General features: G+C 43.8%; 1 protein-coding gene across 7 annotated transcripts in view; it reads left to right on the top strand.

The window, feature by feature from the left end:
• The window catches only part of robo2 (roundabout, axon guidance receptor, homolog 2), a 226,244-nt gene that overhangs the window by 158,231 nt on the left and 41,113 nt on the right, over positions 1 to 26,900 (top strand). For 6 of the 7 annotated variants that reach the window (XM_080732099.1, XM_080732097.1, XM_080732098.1 and 3 more), the window contains 9 exons: positions 2,133 to 2,281; positions 9,705 to 9,829; positions 12,459 to 12,630; positions 16,910 to 17,115; positions 18,473 to 18,554; positions 19,109 to 19,274; positions 19,845 to 20,011; positions 22,022 to 22,143; positions 24,088 to 24,319. In XM_080732099.1, the coding sequence (XP_080588225.1) occupies positions 2,133 to 2,281; positions 9,705 to 9,829; positions 12,459 to 12,630; positions 16,910 to 17,115; positions 18,473 to 18,554; positions 19,109 to 19,274; positions 19,845 to 20,011; positions 22,022 to 22,143; positions 24,088 to 24,319 (1,421 nt within the window). Of the gene's footprint in view, positions 1 to 2,132; positions 2,282 to 3,541; positions 3,554 to 9,704; positions 9,830 to 12,458; positions 12,631 to 16,909; positions 17,116 to 18,472; positions 18,555 to 19,108; positions 19,275 to 19,844; positions 20,012 to 22,021; positions 22,144 to 24,087; positions 24,320 to 26,900 lie in introns of all 7 variants that reach the window. The other variant, XM_080732095.1, reaches the window with a different exon arrangement.

Genomic DNA, 26,900 nt, shown 5'->3' with positions numbered 1-26,900 from the left:
AGTATTTAATCATGACTCAGTCAAATAATCATTATGACTCTTTAAGTACCTGTGTGGAGAGGTGGAACTGAGTTGAGGAATGCACTTCAATAAAGCTGCCTTTGAACGCTTGCTCAGGAAATGTCATAACACAAGGGGGGAAAAAAAAGTGAGAGACGGGGAGACAGGACAGATTAGTTTTGCAGCTGCCAGTGGCACACAGCCATCAGTACACCTGATGGTAGACTGGTGGGGTCCTTTCCAGTGCAGGGGAAATGGACCGTAGCCTTGGGTTACTGTACAGTGCAGTCCCTGTAGAAAACATTGACTTTAGTCCATTGTTCACGCGTGACGTCCTCACCTTGCTGAGCGACTGCGAGACGGTTAACTTCCTCTGCATTATACACAGATCGCATTGTGTTCAAATTCAACATGGTTTGAGAAAGCCATTCGCTTGAAGACGGAATGGTGTGGCACTCTTATCTCTCCTCCTCTCTGTCTCTGCCTCACCAGTCTGTTCTCTCATTGTGTGGAGTGACAGACTGTGGACAGCAGACTGTTGTCTGGCTGTCAGGCTGCCATCAGACACCCCAAACCTCATACCCCCCCCCCCCCCCCCCCCCCCAACATACCCCTCACACATTGCCATGCCAGCAAAACCCCTCTAATTACAAGCCAGAACAACACACCAATCTTGCATCACGCCCTGCTACTATAATACTCCATAGACATGCATACATGTTAGAATATACTGCCAACAGTGATACTTCCAAAAAAGGAAAAATACAAAAAAATGTGTGTGTGTGTGTGTGTGTGTGTGTGCGTGCATGCGTGCGTGCGTGCGTGCGTGCGTGCGTGCGTGCATGCATGCACATACATACATACATACTAGGGGTGCAACATATCGAACCAAATATCGAAAAATCGAACCGAAACGAAAAATATCGAACCTAATGACCCTGTACCGAACAATACAATACAATGCCACTCCATATCCACATTCCCCTGGAACCCCTTCAAGGACCCCTAGGGATCCGCAGAGCCCACTTAGAGAACCACTACCCTATAGGTTGGGTACCGTATTGTTCAATGTTAAAACAAAAAAATACATAGCTATAAAAATACATTTATAAATCAAGGACATTTCTCTTTATTCTTGTATCAAAAAGGTATCGGAACTGTGTCACCAAAATATCGAACCGAACCGAACCGTGAATTTTGTGAACCGTTGCACCCCTAATACATACATATATATATATATATATATATATATATATATATATATATATATATATATATATATATATATATATATATATATATGGTCATACTGTGTTGAAAGCTAATTATGATAATATTGAACAGAACAATGAATGGCTTTTAGGTTGATGCTCTTTCTCTCTTTCTTTCTTTCTTTCTTTCTTTGTCTCCACTCCTCCCAAGTGACACAAACACAACACACAAACACATGTATTGCATTATATGGTGAGAATATCACAACCTCAATGCGTGCCCATGTTTTCAGCCAAGATGTCAGTGGGAAATTATCATAAATTGTATCCCACTCCAAAAAGCGTGAATTTGCCTGTGTGGGAACATTTTGGGTTCCCCCAAGAATATGGGGTCATAGTTACAGGAATTAAGCTAATGTAGCAGGTCTATTATAGCTACTCAGGCAAAGTACTTTTTTCATCGTGTGGCACTGTGAAGATACAGTGCATTATGTTCTCCCAAACAAACACGCACGCACGCACGCACGCACGCACACACACACACACACACACACACACACACACACACACAAAGGAATGTCTCATGAATATTGGAAGAGTTTGGGGGTTCCAGTTGAGAGCACGCCTTTCCCTGTACTGCGTGTCATTGCTAAATAATTGATCCACCTTCTTCCAATCTCCCTTTGTCAAAATGAACGGTTGGGTTTCTAAACACTGTTTACCTCTCAGGGAGGAAATAAATGCACTTCTTCTCATGGTTGCTGCCAGATACCTTAACGTGCATAGCTTTACTACCAGCACATTCAATTTCACCAGTGGGTCAAATTCTTATCTGCATTCTGTAACATCTGCTATTTGATGCTGTAGATACGGACGGATACAGACGTCCCAAATCTCATGCTATTGTTTCCCTGTCGGCAGGTATGAGATCAAGTACGATAAGGAGGACTACGTGCTCCGGGTTAAGAAGGCCTCGACCGGCGATGAAGGCACGTTCACCTGTGTGGCAGAGAACCGCGTGGGCAAGCTGGAGGCATCCGCCACGCTCACCGTCCGAGGTACGAAATGCAGTCGCCTACGCTGTTCTTTCACATTTAGCTCACACAGCAGTCGACACGACACAAAGGTGTCATCATGGATCATTGAGCTCAACGTTTGAATACTGTGCGGCCCTGACGGACAGCACAACCCTACGAAGCCTCCTGGAAGTCCGGTAGTGCTGACTCTCTAAGCTGAGAGAGATGTGGACAGTCTAGTCTATGAATACATTTAATTATTTACACTTTCAAGTGCAGCATCGACACACATTGCCTCCACCCCCCGCCAACGCCACCCCCCTCACAGCGGTTGGGTAGCCACGCTGTAACCACCCAGTCAGCAGTAAAGCCATTTCACAGTTTACTGGTGCACACCGACAGGCCTGTGCTTGAGGTTTGCAAGGTTAATAAAAACATTCTAACCGTAATCTTCTCTCTCTCTTGCGCGCGCTACTCTTCTGCCCATTAAATCTTAGAATTCAAGGTCTCTGCGGAGCGCTTTAATGCCACACAGCAAGCTAAGGGCTGACTTCAATTTTCAGCCCTTTTAAATACTGGGATTTACGTGAAACCTGCTTTTTTCCGGAACAGAGGCTCAGGTCTTGGCTGAAGAGAGGGGAGACAAATGTTCTTACAGGGAAATGGTCACTACCTGTGCCAACACCTTTGAATGTGGTGTTGCAGTATGTATCCTCCGTACTAGACCATTTTAGTCTAATTATACTCATAATACTGGAATACGATATCTAGTATGAGGAATATCTCTTTCTCTCCACTCTCTCTCTCTCTCTCTCTGTTTTCCAGTTGCTCTATGCATCAGCGCTACCAGTGAATACACACCATGCTTATACAAACATACACCACCTGTAGAACTGTAGATTTCATTGTATGCTGACAGAGAAGATCCAATAGCATCATTTTGCATCTGTGGATTAGAGGGCAGCTCCCCCCAGAAAGCTCTATTATGCTTAATATTATGCAAAATATCCGGCCACCGGGTGGCACTAGCATTAGGCTTTCTATGGCTATCAGTGTAAGGTAAAGTAAAGCCGAGGCAAAAGTAACATTGGAGGAAAACCTTGTTCTATTGGATCATCTCTGTCATGCTTACCCTGTTCTGGAAACGTGTTGCCCCCAACACGACATGTCATTCATTCTGACTTATTATTTCTTTTGTCTTACTTTATTGTTTGTTTGTTCTGTTCCCCTTCTTCTTTTTTGTGTGTTTGTATGTGTGTGTGTCTGTAATTTGTTTCTGTCGTGTATCCACTCCTCCATTGTTGTTGTCTCCAGCTCGCCCTGTAGGTAAGTGGCCATCATCCTTCTGATCTGCTCCCATCATCCTGCATGTGCTCCCCATACACACCCCTGCATCCAACTGCTTGATGAACCGCTGATCGTTAACACATAGTAACATGCTGTACTCGACTAACATGGCTGTTGTGATTTACCGCAATGTTACATCTTGTTAACTCCCCAGAATGTGTTAGTGTTGAGATTCCCTCTTTCCCAGGTGTTTTACCCAGGTGGCTGTGGTTTTGAGGTTAGGTTTAGGCATGATTCCGGTTAGGGTTAAGGTTGGGGTTAGGCATAGTTTTACTGAGGTTAAGGTTAGGGTTAGGTTTAGGCATAAAACCACGCTTACCTGGGCGAAACATTATACTCATAATAGGGAGTCCCGTTGAGTGTTTAATGATTACATTGGTCTTTTAGATTTGGTTCTTGCGTGCCTTCTCAGGTTCACTAACCAGTAATGTAAAGAAAAATATTAAATCATGACTAATTCTCAGCTTTGTAGAAAATAGACTCTGTCCTTCGCTATTTGTGGACAAGGCCAGTAACCTGATGATGTCAGATGTAGACACCTAGTAGACATCTCTCATCCTCCATAGTTATTCCCCTGCTGTACCGGGACCCTGCTTAACATGCACGTCTTGAGGCCATCTGTGGACATTTGGCCCGTGGTACACGGCGCTCAGATCTGTGTGTCTTGGACGGGCTCACTTCCTCCGAACCCCAAGACAGAGCAGAGCGGGAGATCTCACTGAGTGTTCCGATAGATGTGAGAAAGACAAGGTCAGATCCGTTTGATACACTTCAAACTGCAGAAATGGATAGTGAGAGGGGACATCTGGAGGAAGACGTGTTGTGTTAACATAGCGGAGAGAGAGAGAGGAGAGGAATGCAGAGAAGAAAGACCCGGGGTTGGTTAGAAACACGAGGGGTAGGGGCGGAAGTCATCACGGTCTTGACTGGCAGAAGGAGCCCAAATGCTGCCACAATGGCAGGACAGAGGTTGCCAAAACAGCAGTGGCCGTCCCACAATTGTCACGAGCTGTCAGCCTCCGAGAAGATGGAGGAAATTACACATTCAGCCTGCCTGTGGGAAAGAGACAGTAATTGCTGTAGACTTCTGAATAAAATATGATTTGTGTGTGTGTGTGTGTGTGTGTGTGTGCACTCGCGCGCGTGTGTGTGTGAGAGAGATATGAATGTATGTCTATCCGTCCATTTGTTCTATTCTCTCCGACTAGAGTTTTGTGTGCCGTGCCCCCCCGCCATAGCCGGGGCAGATGTGAGTTGTCATGAATTAAATATGGGGGCCCGATCATGCGTTTCCTTGGGAGGGGACAGGAAGGAGCCTCTCACATGTCGTTAAGGGTCTCTGAATCAAAACAGGACCTGTGTGAGTGAGCTGTGAGTCAAGCTGGGAAACCGGCTTCCTGTAACTATCCATGTTTGATGGGTGCCTCGCCGTGTGTGTTTTCTTTCTTACACACACACACCACCATGTAAATCTATTTGTTTTAGATGTATATGTTGTATACTGTATGTTTTGCTAGTTAGAATAAATAGAGATGGGAAGGAAGGTAGACAGAGACAGTAAACCATATAGCATGAACCTGGATTTAACCACTTAAACCCTATACAGTCCCCCCTCCTGTTCTTGCTCCTCACTAATTATCTTTGGCAAAAAGTAGGCCTATCCGATAGCCAAAGCATATTAGAGTGCAATCAATGCTCAATTCTCCCCAGAATAGTGACTATTGGGTGGTAAAATAAGTGTAGTTCAAAGCATATTACAAAAAGATAGTCCAACTGTATGGCGTTGGTCTGGAAAAGAGAATTGTAGTTTCTACTAATTGGACTTGATTAAAAGATGTGGCGCTTCCAGTGGAGTATGGTCTTGCCTAGCCTAGGGCACGGTTACAGATCATATAAATAATCCTATGTCAAATACAGATGAAGAAATAATCATGACTCGGGGATACCTTGGTTGTGGTAAACAATAGCATAGCAATAAGCATCATCGGGTCCCCAGCTAAGTAAAGGGTTGTGGACCCTTATGAACTATCTATACTTTTAATATCTATGGTAGGAATACACATCCCTCTGTGGACTTTTTGTGACCTTTCCTCTCCTATCACTGACTTATACTGATGGAGTGATGATCACGTTATAAAACCCCCTGCTGCGTTTGTGAACTGGTGCCACAAGTGCTTAGGAAACAAGCAGATGAGGAGGAAAACAGGAGAAACCCATAAAGATAAGTGTGAGAGATGAGTGTGAGAAAAGACAAATTTAGGACTATGATTGAAGCCAGTCTGTAGCTAACACTTGTGAGTGGTTAGCAGTGATGCAATGTGTGGGATGGACTGACCAGTGGAAGAGAAAGGAGGAAACAGTCTTTGCCAGACTGTGATTTAGGAGGGCTGTATCAGGCCCAACAATGTGAGAGGCGTGCGCTAACTAAGCTGCAGAGGGCCAAATGGGAATGCTGTAAATCTGCAGCCATCTGCCTCATTCCCAACTGTGTGTATCTTTGACAAATACATACTCCCAGAAAGGGATTACATAGAGAAATCAGCCAAATGGGAAGAGTTTGCCCTTACTGGAACCAGCTGGCTTGACAGTTCAAGGACTTACAAGAATTCAAAAGAAAGGGAATGAATGTAAGATGTTCTGCAACAAGTCTTTTATTTGCATTTGTATAATAAGTATGATAGTTTGATAAAAGAAGACTTCAGGGCTCAAGAGTTTAACCTTTAATCTCTGTCCAAGTGGATGAGATTCAGATTGTGGTTAGTTAACACAAAAAAAAAGATAAAAAAAAAAAAATGCATTGGGATCACTTTGATATCAGATCTGTAATAATATAATTATCTATGACTTTGTCAATAAGAAATAAGAAGTTTGACAAATGAAATACTATATTTACTAGTAAGACGCTAAGGGCGAAAAGTTTATTTCCCTAACATATAGACTATACTTGTCAGTCTAACCATATATGGAGATCTGTGGCTGGTTCTACAGACACAGATCTCCATATATGGGCATAAAAGGGATGTGGCCGGTGTGGCCTCCATATATGGGCATTCCATATGAAGTCAGTTTACTGTCAGAACCGGCACAGCTTGTCTGTATCCATCTGTACGGGTAACGCCTGATACTGTGGTTCCCCTGACACATCACTGTGACATCACAGGTGACATCACAGTGATGTCAGATACTCAGAGCAGTGATCTCCATATATGTGCATAAACAGGTGAAATCACAGTGGTGTGGCTGGTTCAGAGTCAGACAAGGGATCTCCATGTATGGGCATAAAAGGGGATTGTATGTTGTGATGTCATGGGAACCACTCTATGCCCATATATGGAGACCCCTGATGTCATCAGTATTAAGCCCATATCTAACAGGACTTCATATGGGAATGCCCATATATGGAGGAAGACAGTCCCTGTGTGGCTGGTACAGGCAGGGATCTGTATGGGCTTAAGTATCTATGATGTCATATGTGATAGACGTCATAGGATTTTCACATAACGAATTACTGAGTAAACATGTTTGGGGTCTCACAGCATGTCTCCAGACATGGCGCGACCTCGCCCTAAAGGGACCTGAGGCGTCTTAATATAGTCTATTGGTTAGACTGACATATATATATATTGGCATTCACAGATTTGGGCTTAATATTGATGACATCAGGGATCTCCATATGGGCATAAAAGGGATTCATTCTGTTAATGTGGTTCCCCTGTCATCACAGTGATGTCACAGCGTGATGTTAGAGCGTGGCAGTCAATCAACAATAAAAGATCAAACCAAGAGTTACAGAGACAGACAGACAGATACAGTCAAGATGTGATGGTTCTCATACTAAACTAAAACACCAAAAATCTAAATCTGATCCACGGATAAGGATTAAAAGTGTTGAACTCTTAGGCCTAGATTACATTATTAGATGTAATTGATGATTTTAAATGTCCACCGTGGGAGGCCGTTTTTCTGCCCGGAACGCGATGGTGATTTGTAATCATGGCCAACATAGTTCATGTCAGCAGGAGGGCCTACACTACACACAGTTTGACAAACAAGGAAAGGTCACAGGATCATGTAACTACGCTCAAGGTTCAGCCATCTGCAGACCTCCAGCTTGTTGTTGTGGTAATAATATTCAGCATTTTCTTTTGAGATAAATTATAGTCCAGATTTACTGTTTACTAAAACAAACAGTACCTGTCATTAACACAGCGCAGATGGAACAAAACATCTCATCAGTCTATGAAAGCTGGAAGGTTTAGAGATAGATTATGTAAAGCTCTCCTCTTTCAGAACAAATTGTCGGCACAAATTGCACTCTGTACTGCAACTTGTGAGTCATTCTCTGTTTGTGAGGTGAATGGGTACTCGGTTTATTTAGCTCTCCCATCTTTGGGTTTTGCTCTCTGATTCATCACAAGTTATGAAAGCTGTTAGTTATGAAAGCTGTTTGCTTGGTGAAGTGGAAACGGAGAGTGAGGTGCTAAGATTGTCCCTGCCACTGGGGAAAGGTCAGGGGTTTTCAGAGGAACTTCTCCTACGTATGCTGTATAGTGTAACTGCAAACTTTTCTCTTTTGCTGCTCAAATGTATTGAGCTATGAGTCAAAGGACTATCTGTTGCCTGGCTGTTCAAGTAGAACAGCCTCCCTTTCATTTGATACAGCAGTGATTGTGAATATTGGCTCAGACAGTTTAACATGCAATTTCAGAGAATTATGGATGTTTTCAAACCATGCTCTTTGAATGAGAAATGTTTGCTTGAGGTAAAATAGAAAGGGTCTTTCTTTCTTCTTTTCACTCTATCCCCACGAACCCACCCCCCCTCCCCCCCTGCTTTCTCTCATTCTCTAAAGCACCTTCAGCTTTGATCTGAAGTACTGAGCTACTTCTGATCTGTTTTCTTTTTGTGTGTCAGCTGCTCTCTGATGCCCAGTAAATCTTTCACAGTAAAGTTCTATGGTGCTTTCTCTAGACATGCACCTGTGTGTCTGTCTCTGTAGATAGAGCTGGATGTCTCCAGGGCATGGCTGTGTGCCTCTTGTGTTGTAGTCCAACCTAAATGGTGCTGTGCCCGAGGCGCTTGACCGACTTGAAAATTCAAAGTCACTATTCAACGTTGTTCACCAAAGTTGAATATTCGTTTTTTTGGTTTTTTCCCCCTCTCTTAATATATATATATATATATATATATATATATATATATATATATATATATATACATTTCTTCATGGTTTATACAGCTTGGCTAGATAGTCATACAGTAAGAATGAGTTGTCAATGCCCCTGGTGGATGAATTGGTTAATGCTCTATACTGATGTCATGCGTCACGTTTCACCTCCCGTAACTAATTACCAGTGGGAAAAGCCGGCAAACTCGACTTGCCACTAATGCAACTGTCACTACTAGACCGAGAATTGCTCGATGAAAAATATACAGTATATATATTTCCTGCCGAATATTCGACTATTCGAATACTTTGAGGTCGGATAATTCGAATACTAAAAATCACTATTCGTGAATGCCCTACCCCCTACATGAATGCAGATGTGACCGTCATTCATTCAGCCTCAGCCTCACCTGGATGAATGGCCCCTCCTGGTTACCATGGCCATGGCAGTCCTTGGTGTACATATTCTTTTTTTTTTCTTTCTTTCTTTTTTTTCTCCTCTCTGTTCAGAATGGCCAACGATCAATAATGCTGCATGGAAGCTCTCTCCAGCGTTCCCATTGTTGATTTGGCCGTGTGGTACAGTGCTTGTTCTTGCTTGAAGACCCCACCTCCCCCCACAACCCTGTTGACCTTAATCCCTGAACCTTTCATTAGAAATTCCTTCTCATTGTTTACCATAGGGCTGCAACTATCGATTATCTTCTAATCGATTACTCTGTCCATTACTTTTGCAATTAGTTGAATAATTCAGCCGCGACTATACGTCACTATTTTTGTTTGTGTTTTCTGAAAACCGAAGACATTTCATAATATCGCCCCCAAAATTGATTAATAATATATTTATAATCGATTAAATCAGTGAGTTCTATTATTAACTCTTACACCCCTATTAGTAATTCATATTGTTATTTTTACCATTGAACTGACACTGTTGTTTTTTGTTCACTTTTTGACCCCCAGCGGCACCACAGTTTGTTATCCGTCCAAGGGACCAGATAGTCGCCCAGGGACGTACCGCCACCTTCCCATGCGAGACCAAGGGAAACCCCCAGCCTGCTGTCTTCTGGCAGAAGGAGGGAAGCCAGGTAAGAAAATGCACATCAAAACACTTCTTAGACACTGTAAAGGGCATACGATTTATGTCCTACCCGCGGGATTCAAACCCGGGTCTCCCATGCGAGCGCCAACATTTCTACTGCTGCTGTCAAGCCCGTTTTGGGAAATATTATGCTTTAGGTTTCATACAATACCTCTAGTGGACCAGTAGTGGTCCTACCTGATCACAGATCTCCATTGCTCAATAGAAGAGAACCAGCAATTGTGTGTAGTTGTTTTCTATTCTCTGAATTCTATATATTATTATTCTGTTAATATACTGAATATAATGGATTGCAGCTTTAATATAACTCTGAGAGTGTACACATACAGATAACCAAATGGACCCTTATGGGACTCTCAGAGCTAGACACAAAATAACTCCTGAGTAACTTACTGTGTATGTTGCGTGCGCGCGCTCGCGCACACACACACACACACACACACACACACACACACACACACACACACACACACACACACACACACACACACACACACACACACACACACACACACACACACACTTTCTTAGAATGTGAGAATGCATTAGCTTCTTATCTGGCAGTATTCTTTGTTTACTTCATGTTTCGTATTATCAGCACACAGCGCTTAAGTTTGTATTCCCTTGGCAGCATCTACATTTCCCGTAGTGTGCTCATGACTCAGTTAGTTCTCTCCCACTCTTCACTTAGTATCTCTCTCTCTCTCTCACACACACACACACACACACACACACACACACACACACACACACACACACACACACACACACACACACACACACACGCACACACACATGCACACACACACGGAGGCACCTGAAAAAGTACATTATCTCCGATCAGTATCGGCAGAAGACACACACTGATACACCTCTGTTCAGAGCAGCCGCCAAACGGTTGTGTGGCTGGCTGGCTGGCTGGCAGGCAAAGTGCTAATCAGTTCCCTGTGACCCTATGCTGATAAGAACGATCCTATCCCTCACTTTGTACAGATAAAGCCATTGAAAGGCCTGGGTGTCCTCACAACGCTCCACAACACTGCCAATTAAGAGCCTGTTGGAACTTGTAGATGAGCCAGAGATACCATTCAGCTCTGGCTGAGGTTCAGACATTACTGTCATGCACGCACACATGGAGACGCACACACACACACACACACACACACATACACTACACGCACGCACGCACGCACGCACGCACGCACGCACGCACGCACGCACGCACGCACGCACGCACACACACACACACACACACACACACACACACACACACACACACACACACACACACACACACACACACACACACACACAGCCCCAAGGGCCTAGAATTACACCTAAGTGCTGCTCCAAGGAGTATACTTACTTGATGTGTTCGTTCAAATATTTGTTGCGTAAAACACATGCTATGCATGTAAGACTCACAGCGTGACCTGTATGACTCAGCGCTACATGTTGTGAAGTGAACATGTTCTACTTACTGTACTAGTGTTGATAGTGTCCTATGCTATCTACATGATTCACCCTCTCCTGCGGTTAAAGCTGCACTTCTAATTGAGCCTGCCTCCTTTGCTAAGGGGATATGTTGGATCTTGACCGTCAGGTCAAAATTCAATTCAAATTGCAACCACCCCAATTGTATATATTCTATGTAAGTTATATTAACATACTCTACCATACAAATTGGACAGAATGAAAATGTATTCATTAAAGAAGTAACTAATGCTGCTAGTCACCTTTCTCTGTCTGTGTTTATACATTTTTTAAACATCTCGAAAATGGGGAGAGAACAAATTAAAGATAATTAAGAACAGTAATTAGGCGAGAGAAAGGCCTTTCGTCACACATGGGGATAATGAAGTGGACATATATCATGCACTGGAGGTGGGCAGGGCATCATTAAAAAAAAGGCATAATTTGCTACATTAAAGTCATTAGGTGTAATTGAATCTGGCTAATGTATTTCTTTTCTGATCCTCAGCTTTGAGGAACAAAGGAGAAAACGAAATGAATGGAACAATAGAAAAGTGTGGGATGAGGTGGGCGGGGGGTTGGGGGGGTACTGAAGAACAAAAACGAGAGTTAGAGGTGAAGTTTTACTCAATGTCAACAGCCTTGCCTCGGGCTGTCGCAGGGCTCTGATCGCCTATCATTTACCACCCATCACTCATGCTCTTCTAAACATAAACTGTATTATATTCACTCTAGAAGTTTAACTCAAATGGTGGTGGTCTCTGTGGGCAAACCAAGCCAACCAAAGCCATTATGGAGTTGAAGCAGAGAGGAAAATCCAGCGGTACCAGGAGTCAGAGCACTCTGGAGCCTCTGGCTTGGCCCAAGAATAAGTGGCTTCTGTTTTGTCAAACGGAGCCCTCAAATCCTTTGCTTGAGCGCTTAATTCGCTAACCCAGTGAAGGATGGACTTGTTTGAAAGAGTGTGTGTGCGTGTGTGCGTGCGTGCGTGCGTGCGTGCGTGCGTGTGTGCGTGTGTGCGTGCGTGCGCGTGTGTGTATTTAGTGTGGAGGGAGGTTATGAGTGTGTTCTTCTTGGATAATTTCCTAGTGATAATGGATGCCTTGTCCTCACTAATCGACTGTGTGTTCCTCTTCCTGCAGAATCTGCTGTTTCCCAATCAGCCCCAGCAACCCAACAGCCGCTTCTCAGTGTCGCCTGGCGGAGACCTCACCATCTCGTCTGTGCAGCGGGCAGATTCTGGCTACTACATCTGCCAGGCCCTGACCGTGGCTGGCAGCATCCTCGCCAAAGCTCAACTGGAGGTCACAGATGGTGAGACACATTACCTTCTCCTAATGCCAGCACACTAAAGCCTGAGTTATACTTGGGCGTGTGTGCTGAGTCGCTCACCGAAAATAGCAGCTCTTCAGGCTTGAGCTAGTACAGTAGATCTGCTATTTGCAGTGCACAACACCGGCATACAGCTAACTACAAATCACTCTTAAAGGCCCTCTATACCCATTTTCAACCTAGTTTCATGGTCCTCTCTCATGCTCATTAGAAAATGCCACCATTTCTGTGTTTTGGGTCTCAGATCATGTCTGTGGACAGTTTTTTTTGTTATCAATTATTTTTATTTTCCATAACATGAAATTAGAGACATACATATGAATAGAACAAGAAAAAGTAAAACATTAATCAAAAGAAAAATGCAATTAACAGACAAACAACACAAACAATAGCAAAACAAGAAAAGGAAAAGAAAACCCACCCACCCTCTTTCCCCGGACCAACACGGAATGTACAATAGTGCATGCCTGTGCTAGGCTGTTACCACTATATAGTGATTTCTTGAATCATAGCCTTAAGCTTATCTGCAATGTCCGACCACATATTAATGTTTTCTTCTTTTGCTCCGTGTAACCTTGCTATCGACTGCTCTAAATATACTATATCTAGAAAGGTTAAGGCCCACTGGCGAAACGTTAACGTATGAGGAGGTTTCCACCGCGTAGCTACCATCTTCTTCGCCGCCGTTAATCCAGCAAAGAAGATGCGCTTGCGTATATTGTTTAGTTGCAACTGTGAGACGTCATTTAATAAAAATAAAGAAGGAGAAGATATGATATTAATACTAAAAATAGTTGAAAGTTTTGAGGCAACCATATTCCTGTCTGTGGACAGTTCAGAAACTTGCAAACCGGTGACATCATCAGTAGGCAGGTTTTGGTCATTCCGACATTTGTCAAGTTTCCAGGCAGAAAAAGGCTGTAGTTTCTCTTAGCTTGGGATCCCTGTCCTTATCCCACCAATGAGACATAGAGTGAGTTGATGTAAATTGTGCCATCTAATAATGAGCATTAGTGAGGACTAAGTATATGAAGATAAGACTGAAAAAGAGTTTAGTGCTCCTTTAAGCATGTGCCCAAACTGTACTGACACTGACTGCCGGCATTCACAGCCTCACAGAGGCGCTGAATGCTTGCATGTGTTTACTTCATTGTGGGTTTGGTCCTTAGCCCCTTCAAAAGTATTGAAAGACAAATCTGTTTTTATTGTGTAGGAATACATTCTAATTGTACTCCTTTGTAGTTGTAGTTTTTTTCTTTTTAATGACATGCCCAAAATAGGGACAGCAGGTTTAAAGTGGTTAAGCAAGCATCCTGTTCATCCTCCTGTTCATGCATGTGTGTGTGAGTGTGAGTGTGTGTGTGTGTGTGTGTGTGTGTGTGTGTGTGTGTGTGTGTGTGTGTGTGTGTGTGTGTGTGTGTGTGTGTGTGTGTGTGTGTGTGTGTGTGTGTGTGTGCGCGCGCGTGTGCGTGTGTGTGCGCTTAACAGTATGTATGTATATGAGTATAAGGGGGAGAGTTAAAGGAGGGCAGTGATTGATTGAGTGAGTGACATGGGTTGTCTGCGGGATGAATTATGAGCTATACTGGGAGGTGTGGGAGTATGTAATCTGTTCTGCTGTTGAGACAGGGAGATAGACGCCCTTCCATATGTCTACACAAGAACACTGCTAACAGAAAAAGGACCTCAGACACACTTTATTTTTCCAAATCAAGTCGGCCCATTAAGATTTGCTTAATAGTTTCTGACCTCCAATCCCTTGGCTTGGTCTTTAAAGTCATGGTTTGTTTAGTGTGTATAATTTATATTCATACACACACGCAGACACACACACACGCACACGCACACACACGCACGCACGCACGCACGCAGGCAGGCACGCACACACACACACACACACACACACACACACACACACACACACACACACACACACACACACACACACACACACACACACACACATCCGGAATGTGTGAGAGGAAGACAGAGAGGGTGTTGGGCAGGGCTAAAAGGACAGTAGAGATGAGAGGAAAAGGGCCAGGGTGAGGTCATGGCCACACCTGCTGCAGCCTTCAGGTGATTTACTGTCCCTGGGGGGGACATGGGAGGTGTGTGTGTGTGTGGGGGGGGGGGGGGCAGCCAGTGGGTTCAAGGAGATCAGTAATGAGAAATACCTGATCCAGACAGCCAAGGCCTCCATCAAGCCTCTCCTCCGCTTCCATCACTCCATCATAGCTCCGGTCTACACAGGGGCGTCGCACCAAATTCTGGGCCCTGGGTACAAGGATTCACTGCGGGATTCACTGCGGGGAGGGGTGTTTAAGGCATTTAGACTGTGAACGAATTATTTTGCGCTTTAACTATTGAAAAATAGCAGATATACAAGCTCACAGCGCGGCACCAAATGCCGCGCTGCGAGCTTGTAGATCTGCTATTTTTGAAAAATCATGAAGATTTGCGCAAGTCTTTGAATATTTCAGTTTTTTATTTTTATTCTATGTTTCTATGTCAGTGGTGCTCAAACTTTTTCATGTGAAGGACCCCCAAAATGATTTGGCCACGGACCCGCATCTCAAAATATTTTGTTCCATGGACGCCCCAGAAGCAAAAATTTGAGTTACAAATGTTCACTTAAAAAGTACATATATTCAAAGATTTGCACACATTTTCACGACTTTTAAAAAAGTTCTACAAACTCGCTGTGAGCTTGTATATCTGCTATTTTTCAATAGCTAAAGTATAAAATAATAAAGGCCCTTCCACCTTGGGCCCTAGTAACTCAGTCCCACTTTCCCCCCCTTGTGACGCCCCTGGGTCTGTATACAAGACGCATCTACTCTCCTGGACCCAGCGCTCTCAGTGGGCGTGCCTTTAATCAGGGCATGTCATAGCTTACTGTCATATCTCCTGAAGGAAGGAATGCATTGGGAGTCATGAATCCGAGCAAGGAGTATCTTTAGCAAAAATGAGTCTCCTTTACAGTTCAGGCTGGGTTGAAGTGAAAAATGTTTCATAATGGCTTTGTGAATCACGCAAGGTGATAGCAATGACAGACAGAGAACTCCCTGGGTGACGGGATGGGATAAGGGAAAATGCAGTAAAGCCAGCCTGATAGGGGTGAAAGCTTTCAAAGCTTTCTTGGTTTGATTTAAACGATCCTTGATGATGAATTTGGCCACCATTTGCACTAACAAAAACATACCAGTGGACTAAATTAGAGTTGAAATATTATCATTGGATTGGACTTCGCTCGCAGTAGTTCATCCAGTGGTCTTAAATCAGTTCACTCTGACATTTCTTCCTTCTTTAAGTGTACCTAAAGAAAGAGCAGATCATAACGTGGCAGAATAATTGGTATTGTTTCCTCCTCTCTGACAGAGCTCTTAGAAGAGAGGGTCTATGATGATGTGTTGAAAGGTTACTGAGGTAGACTGGGTAATTAGCCCCCGCAGGTCTGCCATCATTAATCCATACCTTCTAATTAATGTGGGCCCGGTGATGCCACGGGGGCGCCACATTATTCAACTCTAAATATATAAACTGCCTGTGTGCTACAGCGCTAACTCACCGAGCGAGCACCTCTGACACTTTTCACTATTTCACAGAAGGGCCCCACGGGCATTCCTCGTCACATAAAGGAACATAATTCATTCAAGATTTTAGCATTGGAATTTATATAGTGCGCAACTGCAATAAAGTGTTTTCTGTGCTATTGCTTTTCCTTGGGTTTTCAGAGTCAACTTTATCCATTAGTTGGCATTCAGGGTGCACATCTCAAGGAAGAGCTTCCTAGGTTTGTGTTGAGCGTGCGTGACTACCTTCTGTGAAGAAATGTACCTCACTGAACGTGATAGAGCTTTTATTTTAACTACTCTGAGTCAATTGGCTCCGAGTCTTACCACTGCACTTTACCACAGAGTCGGTGTATAAATACTTTATATGAGTATCCAGGCAGTAACTGGAAACTGCTTAGCATCCCTCTGCCACATCAATGAGGTTGGACCCTCCCCCCGCGCTTCCTGGAAATTCATGATACTAGTCATTGTTCTGTGGTGCGATTACAAGACCTACAGAGAAAAACAGCCTACTTTATGCTAGTCGACCACATCCCTCACTCACTTTTTATAAGTGCACTCAGGCATGTATTTTACAGTCAAGCCCATTATACTGAGGTCTGCGTCTATCTGAAATGGATGTCGGTGTCAATGGATGTATTGCTGTCATCTCACTCACTGACCCTTGTCTCCTGTGTCCCCAGTGCTCACAGACAGGCCGCCACCCATCATTCGCCAGGGACCGTCCAATCAGACCCTGGGGGTGGACACCGTGGCCTTGCTCAAGTGCCAGGCGTCGGGCGATCCTATCCCTTCAATCAGCTGGCTGAAGGATGGGGTCAGTCTGCTGGGCAAGGACCCCCGCATGTCCCTGCAGGAGCTGGGCAGCCTCCAGATCAAGAGCGTCAAGGTGAGGGCCGGCGCTCTCCCAATTAATCAATCAATCAATGCTCAGTAGTCCCGAGTGCTGTTTTTAAGAAATTACAAATACTCTGTATATTTGTACATTTGTGCAATCTCTGAATTACAAATGCAAACATTAACACAGAGGATTTTACTGTGTGAATGTTGGTTTGACTTAAACTAACCTTCTGGATTTTGCTGTGCAAAAAGAAAAAGAATCATTTTTATTATAGTATTTTTTTTTCTTCTTTTCTCACAGTTAAAGCAGTGTGTGAGCAGATATTTTACATTGTTGCTACTGAACTTCGTTCCTTCTTTATGTTTGTTCTTTATCTGCGACCTTCGCTTCCCCGGTATTGTCACCACCGTTGCGTGGTGTGTATATCAATGTAGTATGTGCATGCACTGTAGATTCGTACTTGTGTGAGTTCTTCATGTAGACATTGCTTGAGTGTGTAACACTGCAGGGCGCTATCTTAGGCAGTCCGACAGGGCTCAAGTGTAACTCAGATGGACACTGGGAATCATAATGCCTAAAGAGATGAATAGAGGGTATTGATCTTTGTAAAATGCGTGATACTATCACTTAGTGACGTGACAGCTCATACGAGGCTCAGCTGTGCAGCGCTGGTTGGGGTCCATCTTTGGGTTAGAAACCTATGCACACACACACGTTTATAAACACACACACACACACACACACACACACACACACACACACACACACATTTAGGGTAGATTGAATTTATAAAGCTCACATCCTCCTTTCCCCACTCTGAGGTCTCAGTGGAATATCCATTATGCTTGACAAAGCTGCCGACCACTGACATTTTATTTAATAAATGGAAGGAAGGCGCAGGGACGAAAACCAACAAACATCCAAAGATCCTAAGAGGGATGGAGAGACAAGCCAGCTGTCATCGGTCCAGGGGGTTCCAGCGGCCCACCCTAAATTAATTAGCTCGCCTTTGTTGTGGTCGGGCAGGACAGCGGGGAAATAAGGAGGCGGGGTGAGAGTGATGGAGCGGTGGCGAGTAGAAAATGGATTTCATTAGGAAATTAGCGTCAGCACTTTGAGGCACTCACAAATGACACACAATTTGGCCAGTAGCGCCAGACAGACAAGCCCGTGAAGAAGTCACTGCATAGCTTTTCAACCTATCCCTGATGGGAAGATCACTTGTACTCTGTCATTACATCTCCTTTTTGGATGCACAAAATTAAATGTCCCTTTCATTGGAAGTGTTATTAGGGGGAGTCATTTAGCCCTAAAGTGTTGACTCTGTGTGTGTGTGTGTGTGTGTGTGTGTGTGTGTGTGTGTGTGTGTGTGTGTGTGTGTGTGCGTGTGCGTGTGCGTGTGTAGCTCACAGACTCTGGGATCTACACATGTGTGGCTGCCAGCTCAAGTGGGGAAACATCGTGGAGTGCATTCCTGGAAGTCAAAGGTAACATCCAAAAGCACATAGCGAATGTATTAATTTCCTTGCTCTTCAGCTCTTCTTGGCCACCACAGAATGTGCCCCTCTTCATTTAAATATGAGTGTATAAATGGTGACAAATTGACCCAATGGGTTTTACTGTGTACTAGGGATGAGACGATAAGCGATGTTATCGTTTATTGTGATAACACTCACGATAATCGTATCGTGGAGATTTAATTTATCGCGATATCGTCCTCCGTCTCACTGGGATCAATTCACCTTTAAATTGCCGAGCTGCATATCCGGTACCACTTAAACCCTCTACAATTGGTAAAAGGTACTCATAATATACGTACTTGATACAGTCTTTTTTTTACTCTCTATAATGTCTTTGCCAAAAACTAGCCGATCTACAAACTTGTAGATCTGCTATTTTTTTGGCAAATGTTCCGCCCCAGGATAATGGATTTTGATTATCGTGATAATATTGTAAATCGCTATTTCTTTTGTCACAATAAACGTGATATAACATTTTTATATCATCCCATCCCTACTGTGTACCGTCTCTTTCCCTGCAGAAGCTGGGGGGCTGGTGGTGATAAAGAGCCGTGATGAGAACGAGCTGCCCGGCCCTCCCTCCAAGCCTCAAGTCACTGATGTCACCAAGAACAGCGTGTCCTTGTCCTGGCAGCCAGGGATGGCTGGAGCAACCCCTACCTCCTCCTACGTTATCGAAGCTTTCAGGTTTGCATAACCAGGGAAACCCAATGTACACACTGATATCAACTAGAAAGATTATTACATTAGGTTATTAGACTTTTTAATTCTGTGTTTTTAATAGCACCTGCCTTTTTTAAACTTGTGATCATGCTGAAAGCTTAATAACCATAATAAACTTAAAAAATAACAAAATAAATAGATTGCACTCAGTAGTCAAATCAAGCTGTCAAGGTATGCCATTGCCACCTGAGATATGAGTGATTATGTAACGTTGACCTTTCCCTTATGTGACCTTGACCTTATGACCCAAAAGTTAATCATCTCGTCAGGGCAACATATCGATCGTTCCCACCAAATTTCATGAAAACCAGCCCAGACGAAGGCTGGAGAGCCTAAATGTTTGTTAATTCGACATGTAAGAAATAATAAAAGAGGAAACTCAGTTGCCACTGAGTGCGACCCATTATTTTTATGAAATCCAGCCACCTTTCTCAAATGATTTACCTGACAAACAAGCACACAAACAAACATCGGCGGAGGTAAACAAGGATTGTAATGTCTTAACAGTTATCAACCTTCTGTATTTCATTGCAGCCAGTCAGTGAGCAACAGCTGGCAAACAGTTGCAGATCATGTCAAAACCACCCAGTTTACAGTCAAAGGGTTGCGGCCCAACACCATCTACCTTTTCATGGTCCGAGCAGTCAACAACCAGGGCCTGAGTGATCCCAGCCCCATGTCTGAGCCTGTCAGAACACAAGGTACACTAACACAACACACGTCAGTGTTTGTCTAATAAATACGTTTGATTATATATCATAATGTACAGTTTGCTGAGTTGGGTAGTATAACGGCACTAATGTACTATTTGAGTAATTATTACAATTACTATTAAATAAATAATCTGTGACCTGTACATATTTTGGATAAATTAATATTTGTGGTTGCAGATGTGCCGTTTCAACTCTTAATTTATGGATATTTTTTCCTGACAGTGTCCTGGAAATGCATTTTTTTCACCAGTTTCTTTCCCTGTTTTGCTTTAAAATTTTCTGCAAATCCCCTGAATATCTACTATTTTGCCAAAGGCAGGATGTGTGAAGTATTGAAATGGCACATCTGTTGGTGATGCTCTGGAAAGTGCATCTGTCCACACAATCGCCTAGTGGGCGGGCCGGTGTACGTCACAAATGTAACATGCAGACCTGTGAGGCTGTTGCTCTGATCCGCACCAAACTTGGCAGCAACACTTGGCACCAACACTGGTCAGGGGTCTGCCGTCAGAATAGCCACACCAGGGGAAACAAGTGGTGGGCCCCTGGGTGCCTATGGCTCTGATCTGCACCCACACTCGGCACAAACACTGTTCAGGGGTCTTCCATCAGAATAGCCACACCAGGGGAGATATAGCCACACTCCCTGGGTGCTACAGGTTGCTCCAATCCACTCCAAACTTGACACAAACGCTGTTCAGGGGGCTGCCATGAAAATAGTCACACCCAAAAGCTAAGTTGCGCACATATGGGGCACTACATAACTGTCCCGTGCCAACAAATGCAATAATCAGTCATTTTGTGTAATACATTACTCTAGTTATCAGAACCCCTCAGCAGCTACATTGAGATATCACAGAACTTTGCAAAGGTCAAACGCTCCATCTGAGGCCAGCTCATTAGGGCTAGACTTAGACAATTATGCAAAATAAACGTGTCTACGTTTGTAAGGCATAATTCCATTAGGGCAATCCCTGCTATGTTAATGATCATAACAGGAGAGAATGACTGTGTCCAAATCCAAAGAAAATTTGATTAAGGTGCCTGACAGACCACAGTCTCCAGATTACATTGATCTGATAAGTCCACCTCCAAAATAGCCCTGCAACCTTTGGCGCTGTCAAATGCAAGCCAGCAGTCAGTCTATTGTTCCTAGAGAGAGGGGACTCGGTTTTTTAATAGCAGCACATCTCTCTCATGCTCAGCGGGGAAGGTCTTGAGATGACACATAGACATGTTTATTGACAGTGGCAGTCAATGAAGATTAATTGATTTTTCATGTCTTCTAAACTGCATTTGGCCTGTCTTGCTCCATTAGTGTGGCCTGTGATTCATGACTATGTTGTGTTGTCTGAGTGAAGCCGTTCTGATATATCATTTCCTCTTGTGAGCTATTTGCTATCCCCTTTTCACTTGGTAAATAACTCAGAGATATGTTGCTGGTGTTGCACGCTTGTAGATCTACTAGAAGAAAGTACGGTATAAAGCAAGCATCCGTATAACATGCGCTGGGGTTTTTATTCCTTTTTAAGTCAAAACACGTGCTGCATGTGCAAAATGGGAAATGAGCTGGAAAATAGTGTCATAGTGTCCATTAATCTTCTCTCCCTGTGTCCTTATGTCTAGGGTTGTGCATTCAGAGTTCATTCATTTATGTGGTTGTTCAGCCAGGCCTCAGTATAAGTGCAGATTTAAAGGACTTTTTGGGCCAAAGTTCTTTCTTTTCTCCAAAGCAGACAGGCGACTTTATACAGAAACAGAATGAGGTCATTTTGATGCAGATGAAGCTGTTTCTTTTCAAAATGAAGTCATGATCACTGGATTTAAGCCTCTTTGTTGAATCTGATTGGTCTATTCAGTCATTCTCTTAACAATACCACTTCTGAAGGACTAAGGCTTATTGTAAGAAATTCTGTCTGTGAAACTGTGTGAAAACTGAGTCCCCCCTCTCTTTCTCCCTCCCCCGTTCCTCTCTCTCTCTCTCTCTTTCTCTCTCAGACATAAGTCCTCCAGCTCAGGGTGTGGACCACAGACATGTTCAAAAAGAGCTTGGTGAGGTTATAGTTCGCCTGCACAATCCAGTCGTCCAGAGTCCCACAACCATACAGGTTACATGGACAGTAAGTATTGCTCTTATTGGCCAGTTGCACACATTCATTATATTTGACTGACATAATCGTCAGAGTAGACCTCTGTCTATGCAGTTCAATTCCAGAACAGACTTGAATATAGGAAATCAATTAATTTAACCCTATATTGTTCTTACTTATGTTTTTCTATCTGTTGTGTCTACCTTGGGCTGCTAAGTCAAAAGTGTTGTTATATTAAAAGAGGATCCCTCTTTGAAGCCACATAGGTGTTCCTCCAGGCTACTGTTTGTTTTATGTCAGGAAATTCGAGTCAAGGTATTCTCTAAGGCTGCAGCTTTGAAATATTGTAATTGCTAAGTTAAAAGCACACAAACATCAAACAGCGGAAAATGCCTTCTCTTAGTGGCAGGAACATCAAAAGATGTGTCAGGGACATCTGGTTGCTCATCAATCTTCCGTACATCTTTAGTTAATTTTCAATTAAGACAACAGCTTTGCACAGATACACCTAGATTGAAATTAATGTTTAATAGACACCTTTGCAGATCAGCACTTTGAGTGTAGCAGTGAGACTAGTATGCATCATCCTCCTGCTACCAAAGTGCATACTGTGTACATATAGTTCACACACGAATAGCTTCTCCCTCACCACACACTCACACACACACACACACGCACACGCGCACGCACACACACACACACACACACACACACACACACACACACACACACACACACACGCATACCGACAGACAAACTATACCATGTTTCCCTTATCATAAGGACAGACATTACATGCGACTGATGTTGTTTTTGTTCTGAAACATGAAACTGTGATCTGAACTAAAATGTTAACTGTATGTTAACGAAGCACTCTTTCTTGCCTATTTACTTTTTTTTATATAATTGACCACACTAATCAGTCAGTTGCAACTTCCATATATTTATACACATCATTTAGTGGCATGACATGCCTGTTTTCATTTTTAAATAAAGTACATTAGCACATTTAGCAGTTTTAACTGTGACATGTTTATTGACCTCCATAATAATTCTCACCCCAAGAGTTGCTGGCTAATGTAATTCTAAAGCATTGCTTTATGAGTGTAATGTGTAATCAACACACATCACTGCAACCTAATCAATCAGGTCTCATTCAATAAACAGAGAGGCCACTCTCAGAAAGCTTTTATATTCCCAAATCATTCCATTAATTAACCATATGCACCAAGTAGGGAATCCATTTTGCTGATTTACTCTGGCTACACTGGCAAAAAAACAGCTGCTTAATATCGCACTTGCAGGTCCTATTCATGTTTCCTACTGTTAACAAGCTGTTGAAATGAGTTATATCACCCTCTTCTTCTGCATAAATTCAACTTTCCTTGTCTAGCTAAACGGGCTCAAGTTTCCTGGTGAGGGTCGTCATTGGTTTGCAGTGGGGTTATCACAGCTCACATCCCCTTTTCTCCTCTATGGGACATATGTGTCATTACACAACATACCCTGGTGTGTTGTCTCTCCTGCTCCCCAGAGGGTGTGTGAGATTACTGCTGCATGCCACTCTGTGCTAGGCTTCAATATGTCTTTGGTCTCTAGTTGGCATTCATATAACACCTGAGACGTACTATACGGTACATGTCCTTAACGGTTGCGCCGCTAAAAGTGTTTTTATTGGGGGATTAAACTCTTCGAGACGGGCGCTGGGGCTGTGAGGCAATGTCAGGGTAGTAATTGAACTGGCTGTGTCAGAGCCAATGATAAAATGGCCATTAAAACAGTAACAGCCTGTAAAGTAGCATGATGCAATCCTAGGAAGAAAAAGGTACACCTGTTATACATTGTTTTATGCGCTGCTGTCGCTGGATAAACTGGTTTGTTAGCCATCTATTCTAGCCACCTACCCTTGTTTCTTATTTACAGTACTGAACCTCCTTGCCAATCCTGCCTTCATCCCATTCTTTTTCCTCTCAGGTGGATCGTCAGTCGCAGTTCATCCAGGGCTACAGAGTTCTTTACAGGCAGACATCGGGACTACCTTCCCCAGGAACCTGGCAGACCCAGGATGTGAAAGTCCCATCCGAGCGCGGCGTGGTCCTATCCACACTCAAAAAGGGGATTGTCTACGAGATCAAGGTCCGCCCTTATTTCAATGAGTTCCAGGGCATGGACAGCGAATCCAGGACAGCACGCACCACCGAGGAAGGTATGAAAAAAAAAGGATTTATAGGGAATTCAAATTTCTTTTAAGGATGCTGAGTCAAGGTAGTGTGTGTCTTTCCACACGCAAGTTTGGCATTGCGCCTTGACACACGTCCCTGTAGGCACCCTTCATGTCAAAAGCTGTCATGATACAGTAGGTTTTTAATGTTCTTTTCCCCATTTCATTTCCTTTGACATTGAAGCGTGTGTGTGTGTGTGTGTGTGTGTGTGTGTGTGAGTGTGAGTGTGAGTGTGAGTGTGAGTGTGAGTGTGAGTGTGTGTGTGTGTGTGTGTGTGTGTGTGTGTGTGTGTGTGTGTGTGTCTGTACATCAGGGTTTTTGGATGTCCTGTCCAATCTTGCCAGGTAGACTGACCTTTCTGCTGTGCTTTTCTTTGTTTATGATTGGTGGTGTTCTCGTCAACTTCCTCCTAATACATCACCCTGCAGCCACAGGCCTGCGCTGTGATTAGACACAGCACTCTCTTGCTTTCCTGCCGTAGGCGATGATGTGTCTCCTGTTTCATAGAGGCTTTGACAGCCACAGAGCGACACGGCACACACATCCACATAGGCGCACGCACGCACGCATGCACACACACACTCTCCCAGTTCTGCAGTTTGTCTGTTTTCTTGATTTCCTCCACATTTTTCAACTCTGATTAAACTATGATTCACATAGTTGTCCAAAAGCCCCATGTTCAGAAATTATACCAACTTATCTTTGCATTCAGTCAATACAATTGAGTTGTGAACAAAGAAAGAATGTACATGCTCACAACATTACGCTAAATGGCAAATACAAACTACAAACTGTTCCTCATACAGAGGACACAGCCTGTGCCGCTACATCTTGTACTGGAGACAGTTCACATCCTGCTGAGTTGACAGGCCCATTTATTTCCTCTTTTCTCAGTGGGACCATATCTCTGGTGGTCAGCTTGTGTATGCAATGCTGCACGGGGGATGGGAACTGCCGTTACATTACAGTTGCCCCCTCCGTACACGCACTCTAACATGCATGTATGCACACACAAACACACACCAACACGGCTCCTCTCGCTAAGCCCGCCAGCACCTGCATGTCCCAGCTATTACCAAGGCTGATAAAGCTCCCTGCTTCTGCTCTATCTGCTCCTTGGAGAGCTCAACCTCTTTCTATTTCTGTCACAGCACTGCCACTGTGGCTGGCCAATAGCTGATACACAGTCAGACACAGTGCTCCAGGCTCCTCAGAGACGCTGGGACTACAGAGCAGGGCAGCGGAGATGGATAGGGAAGTGTGGTCCAGAGAGTGATTAAAACTCAGGGTGTCAGTTTAGTTTACAGTTACAGTTTAGGCATTTAGCAGACGCTTTTAATCCAAAGCGACTTACAATAAGCAGATACAACATCGCAATAATAAACAAGATAATAGGTCAGTACATTAACAGCAATATAACAATGTAAATGGATATCTATCTAGAGAAAAACACAATATAATCAAGTTCTAAAGAAACCTAACAAACAAATGTTAATTAGCTTCATGTATGGTCATTGATTTTACTGTAGTGCTAAGGGATTAGGTGGAGTCTGAAAAGGTGAGTCTTCAGTCCACGGCGAAAGGTAGCGAGTGAGTCCGTTGTTCTAAGTGCGACAGGGAGTTTATTCCACAACTTGGGAGCCAAGAGGGCAAACTGTCTCGGACGAGTGGATTTTTGCCCTGGAGTTTTTAGCGAGGGTTCGGTCAGCATCCCTGTGTTGGCTGATCTAAGTGAACGAGTGGGGGTGTAGGGGTTGATCAGCTTTTGGAGGTATGGAGGAGCCATACCTTTGGCTGCTTTGAAGGTCAGCATCAGTGTTTTGTATTCCATGCGGGCCGCAACCGGGAGCCAGTGGAGGCTGCGGAGAAGGGGAGAGACATGTGAGAACTTAGGCTGGTTGAAGACCAGTCGTGCCGCGGCATTTTGGATCAGTTGGAGAGGTTTGAGTGCACATGCCGGGAGACCAGTGAGGAGAGAGTTACAATAGTCGAGTTTTGATATGACAGATGTCTGAATGAGGAGCTGCGCTGCCTCCTGGGTGAGGAACGGTCTGATTTTACGGATGTTATAGAGTGTGAACCTACAGGACCGGGTGACTGATGCAATATGTGCCTTAAATGATAGCTGGGTGTCCAGGACCACACCAAGGTTTCTAGCAGTCGGAACTGAAGTCACCAATGCATTATCTATGGAAATAGTGAGATCTTGCATGGGGCAAGACTTAGCTGGGAAGAAGAGTAGCTCCGTCTTGTCCGGGTTCAGCTTGAGGTGGTGGGCTGACATCCACTGTGAGATGTCGGCCAGTGTGTCCATTAGCTAACACAATTAGATTGTCTCCGGAGCAGGTCCAGAGAGGACGCCGGCTACTCTCTGGACTCCACTGCTGTCTCCTCCACTTTAAAGCTTTAAAGTCCATCTCCAGACAATTTGACACATTTTCTCAAGAAGCTGCATAGGCTACGGTAGGGATGGGACGATACGCGATATCATCGTTTATCGTGATAAAAAACACTCACGATAATCGTATTGTGGAGATTTAATTTATTGTGATATTGTCCTCTGTC

Source organism: Nannobrachium achirus (assembly GCF_963921795.1).
Source record: "Nannobrachium achirus genome assembly, chromosome: 8".
Taxonomy (NCBI): domain Eukaryota; kingdom Metazoa; phylum Chordata; class Actinopteri; order Myctophiformes; family Myctophidae; genus Nannobrachium; species Nannobrachium achirus.
The sequence above is the reverse complement of the archived record's forward strand: the minus strand, read 5'-3'. Positions and strand labels throughout refer to the sequence as shown.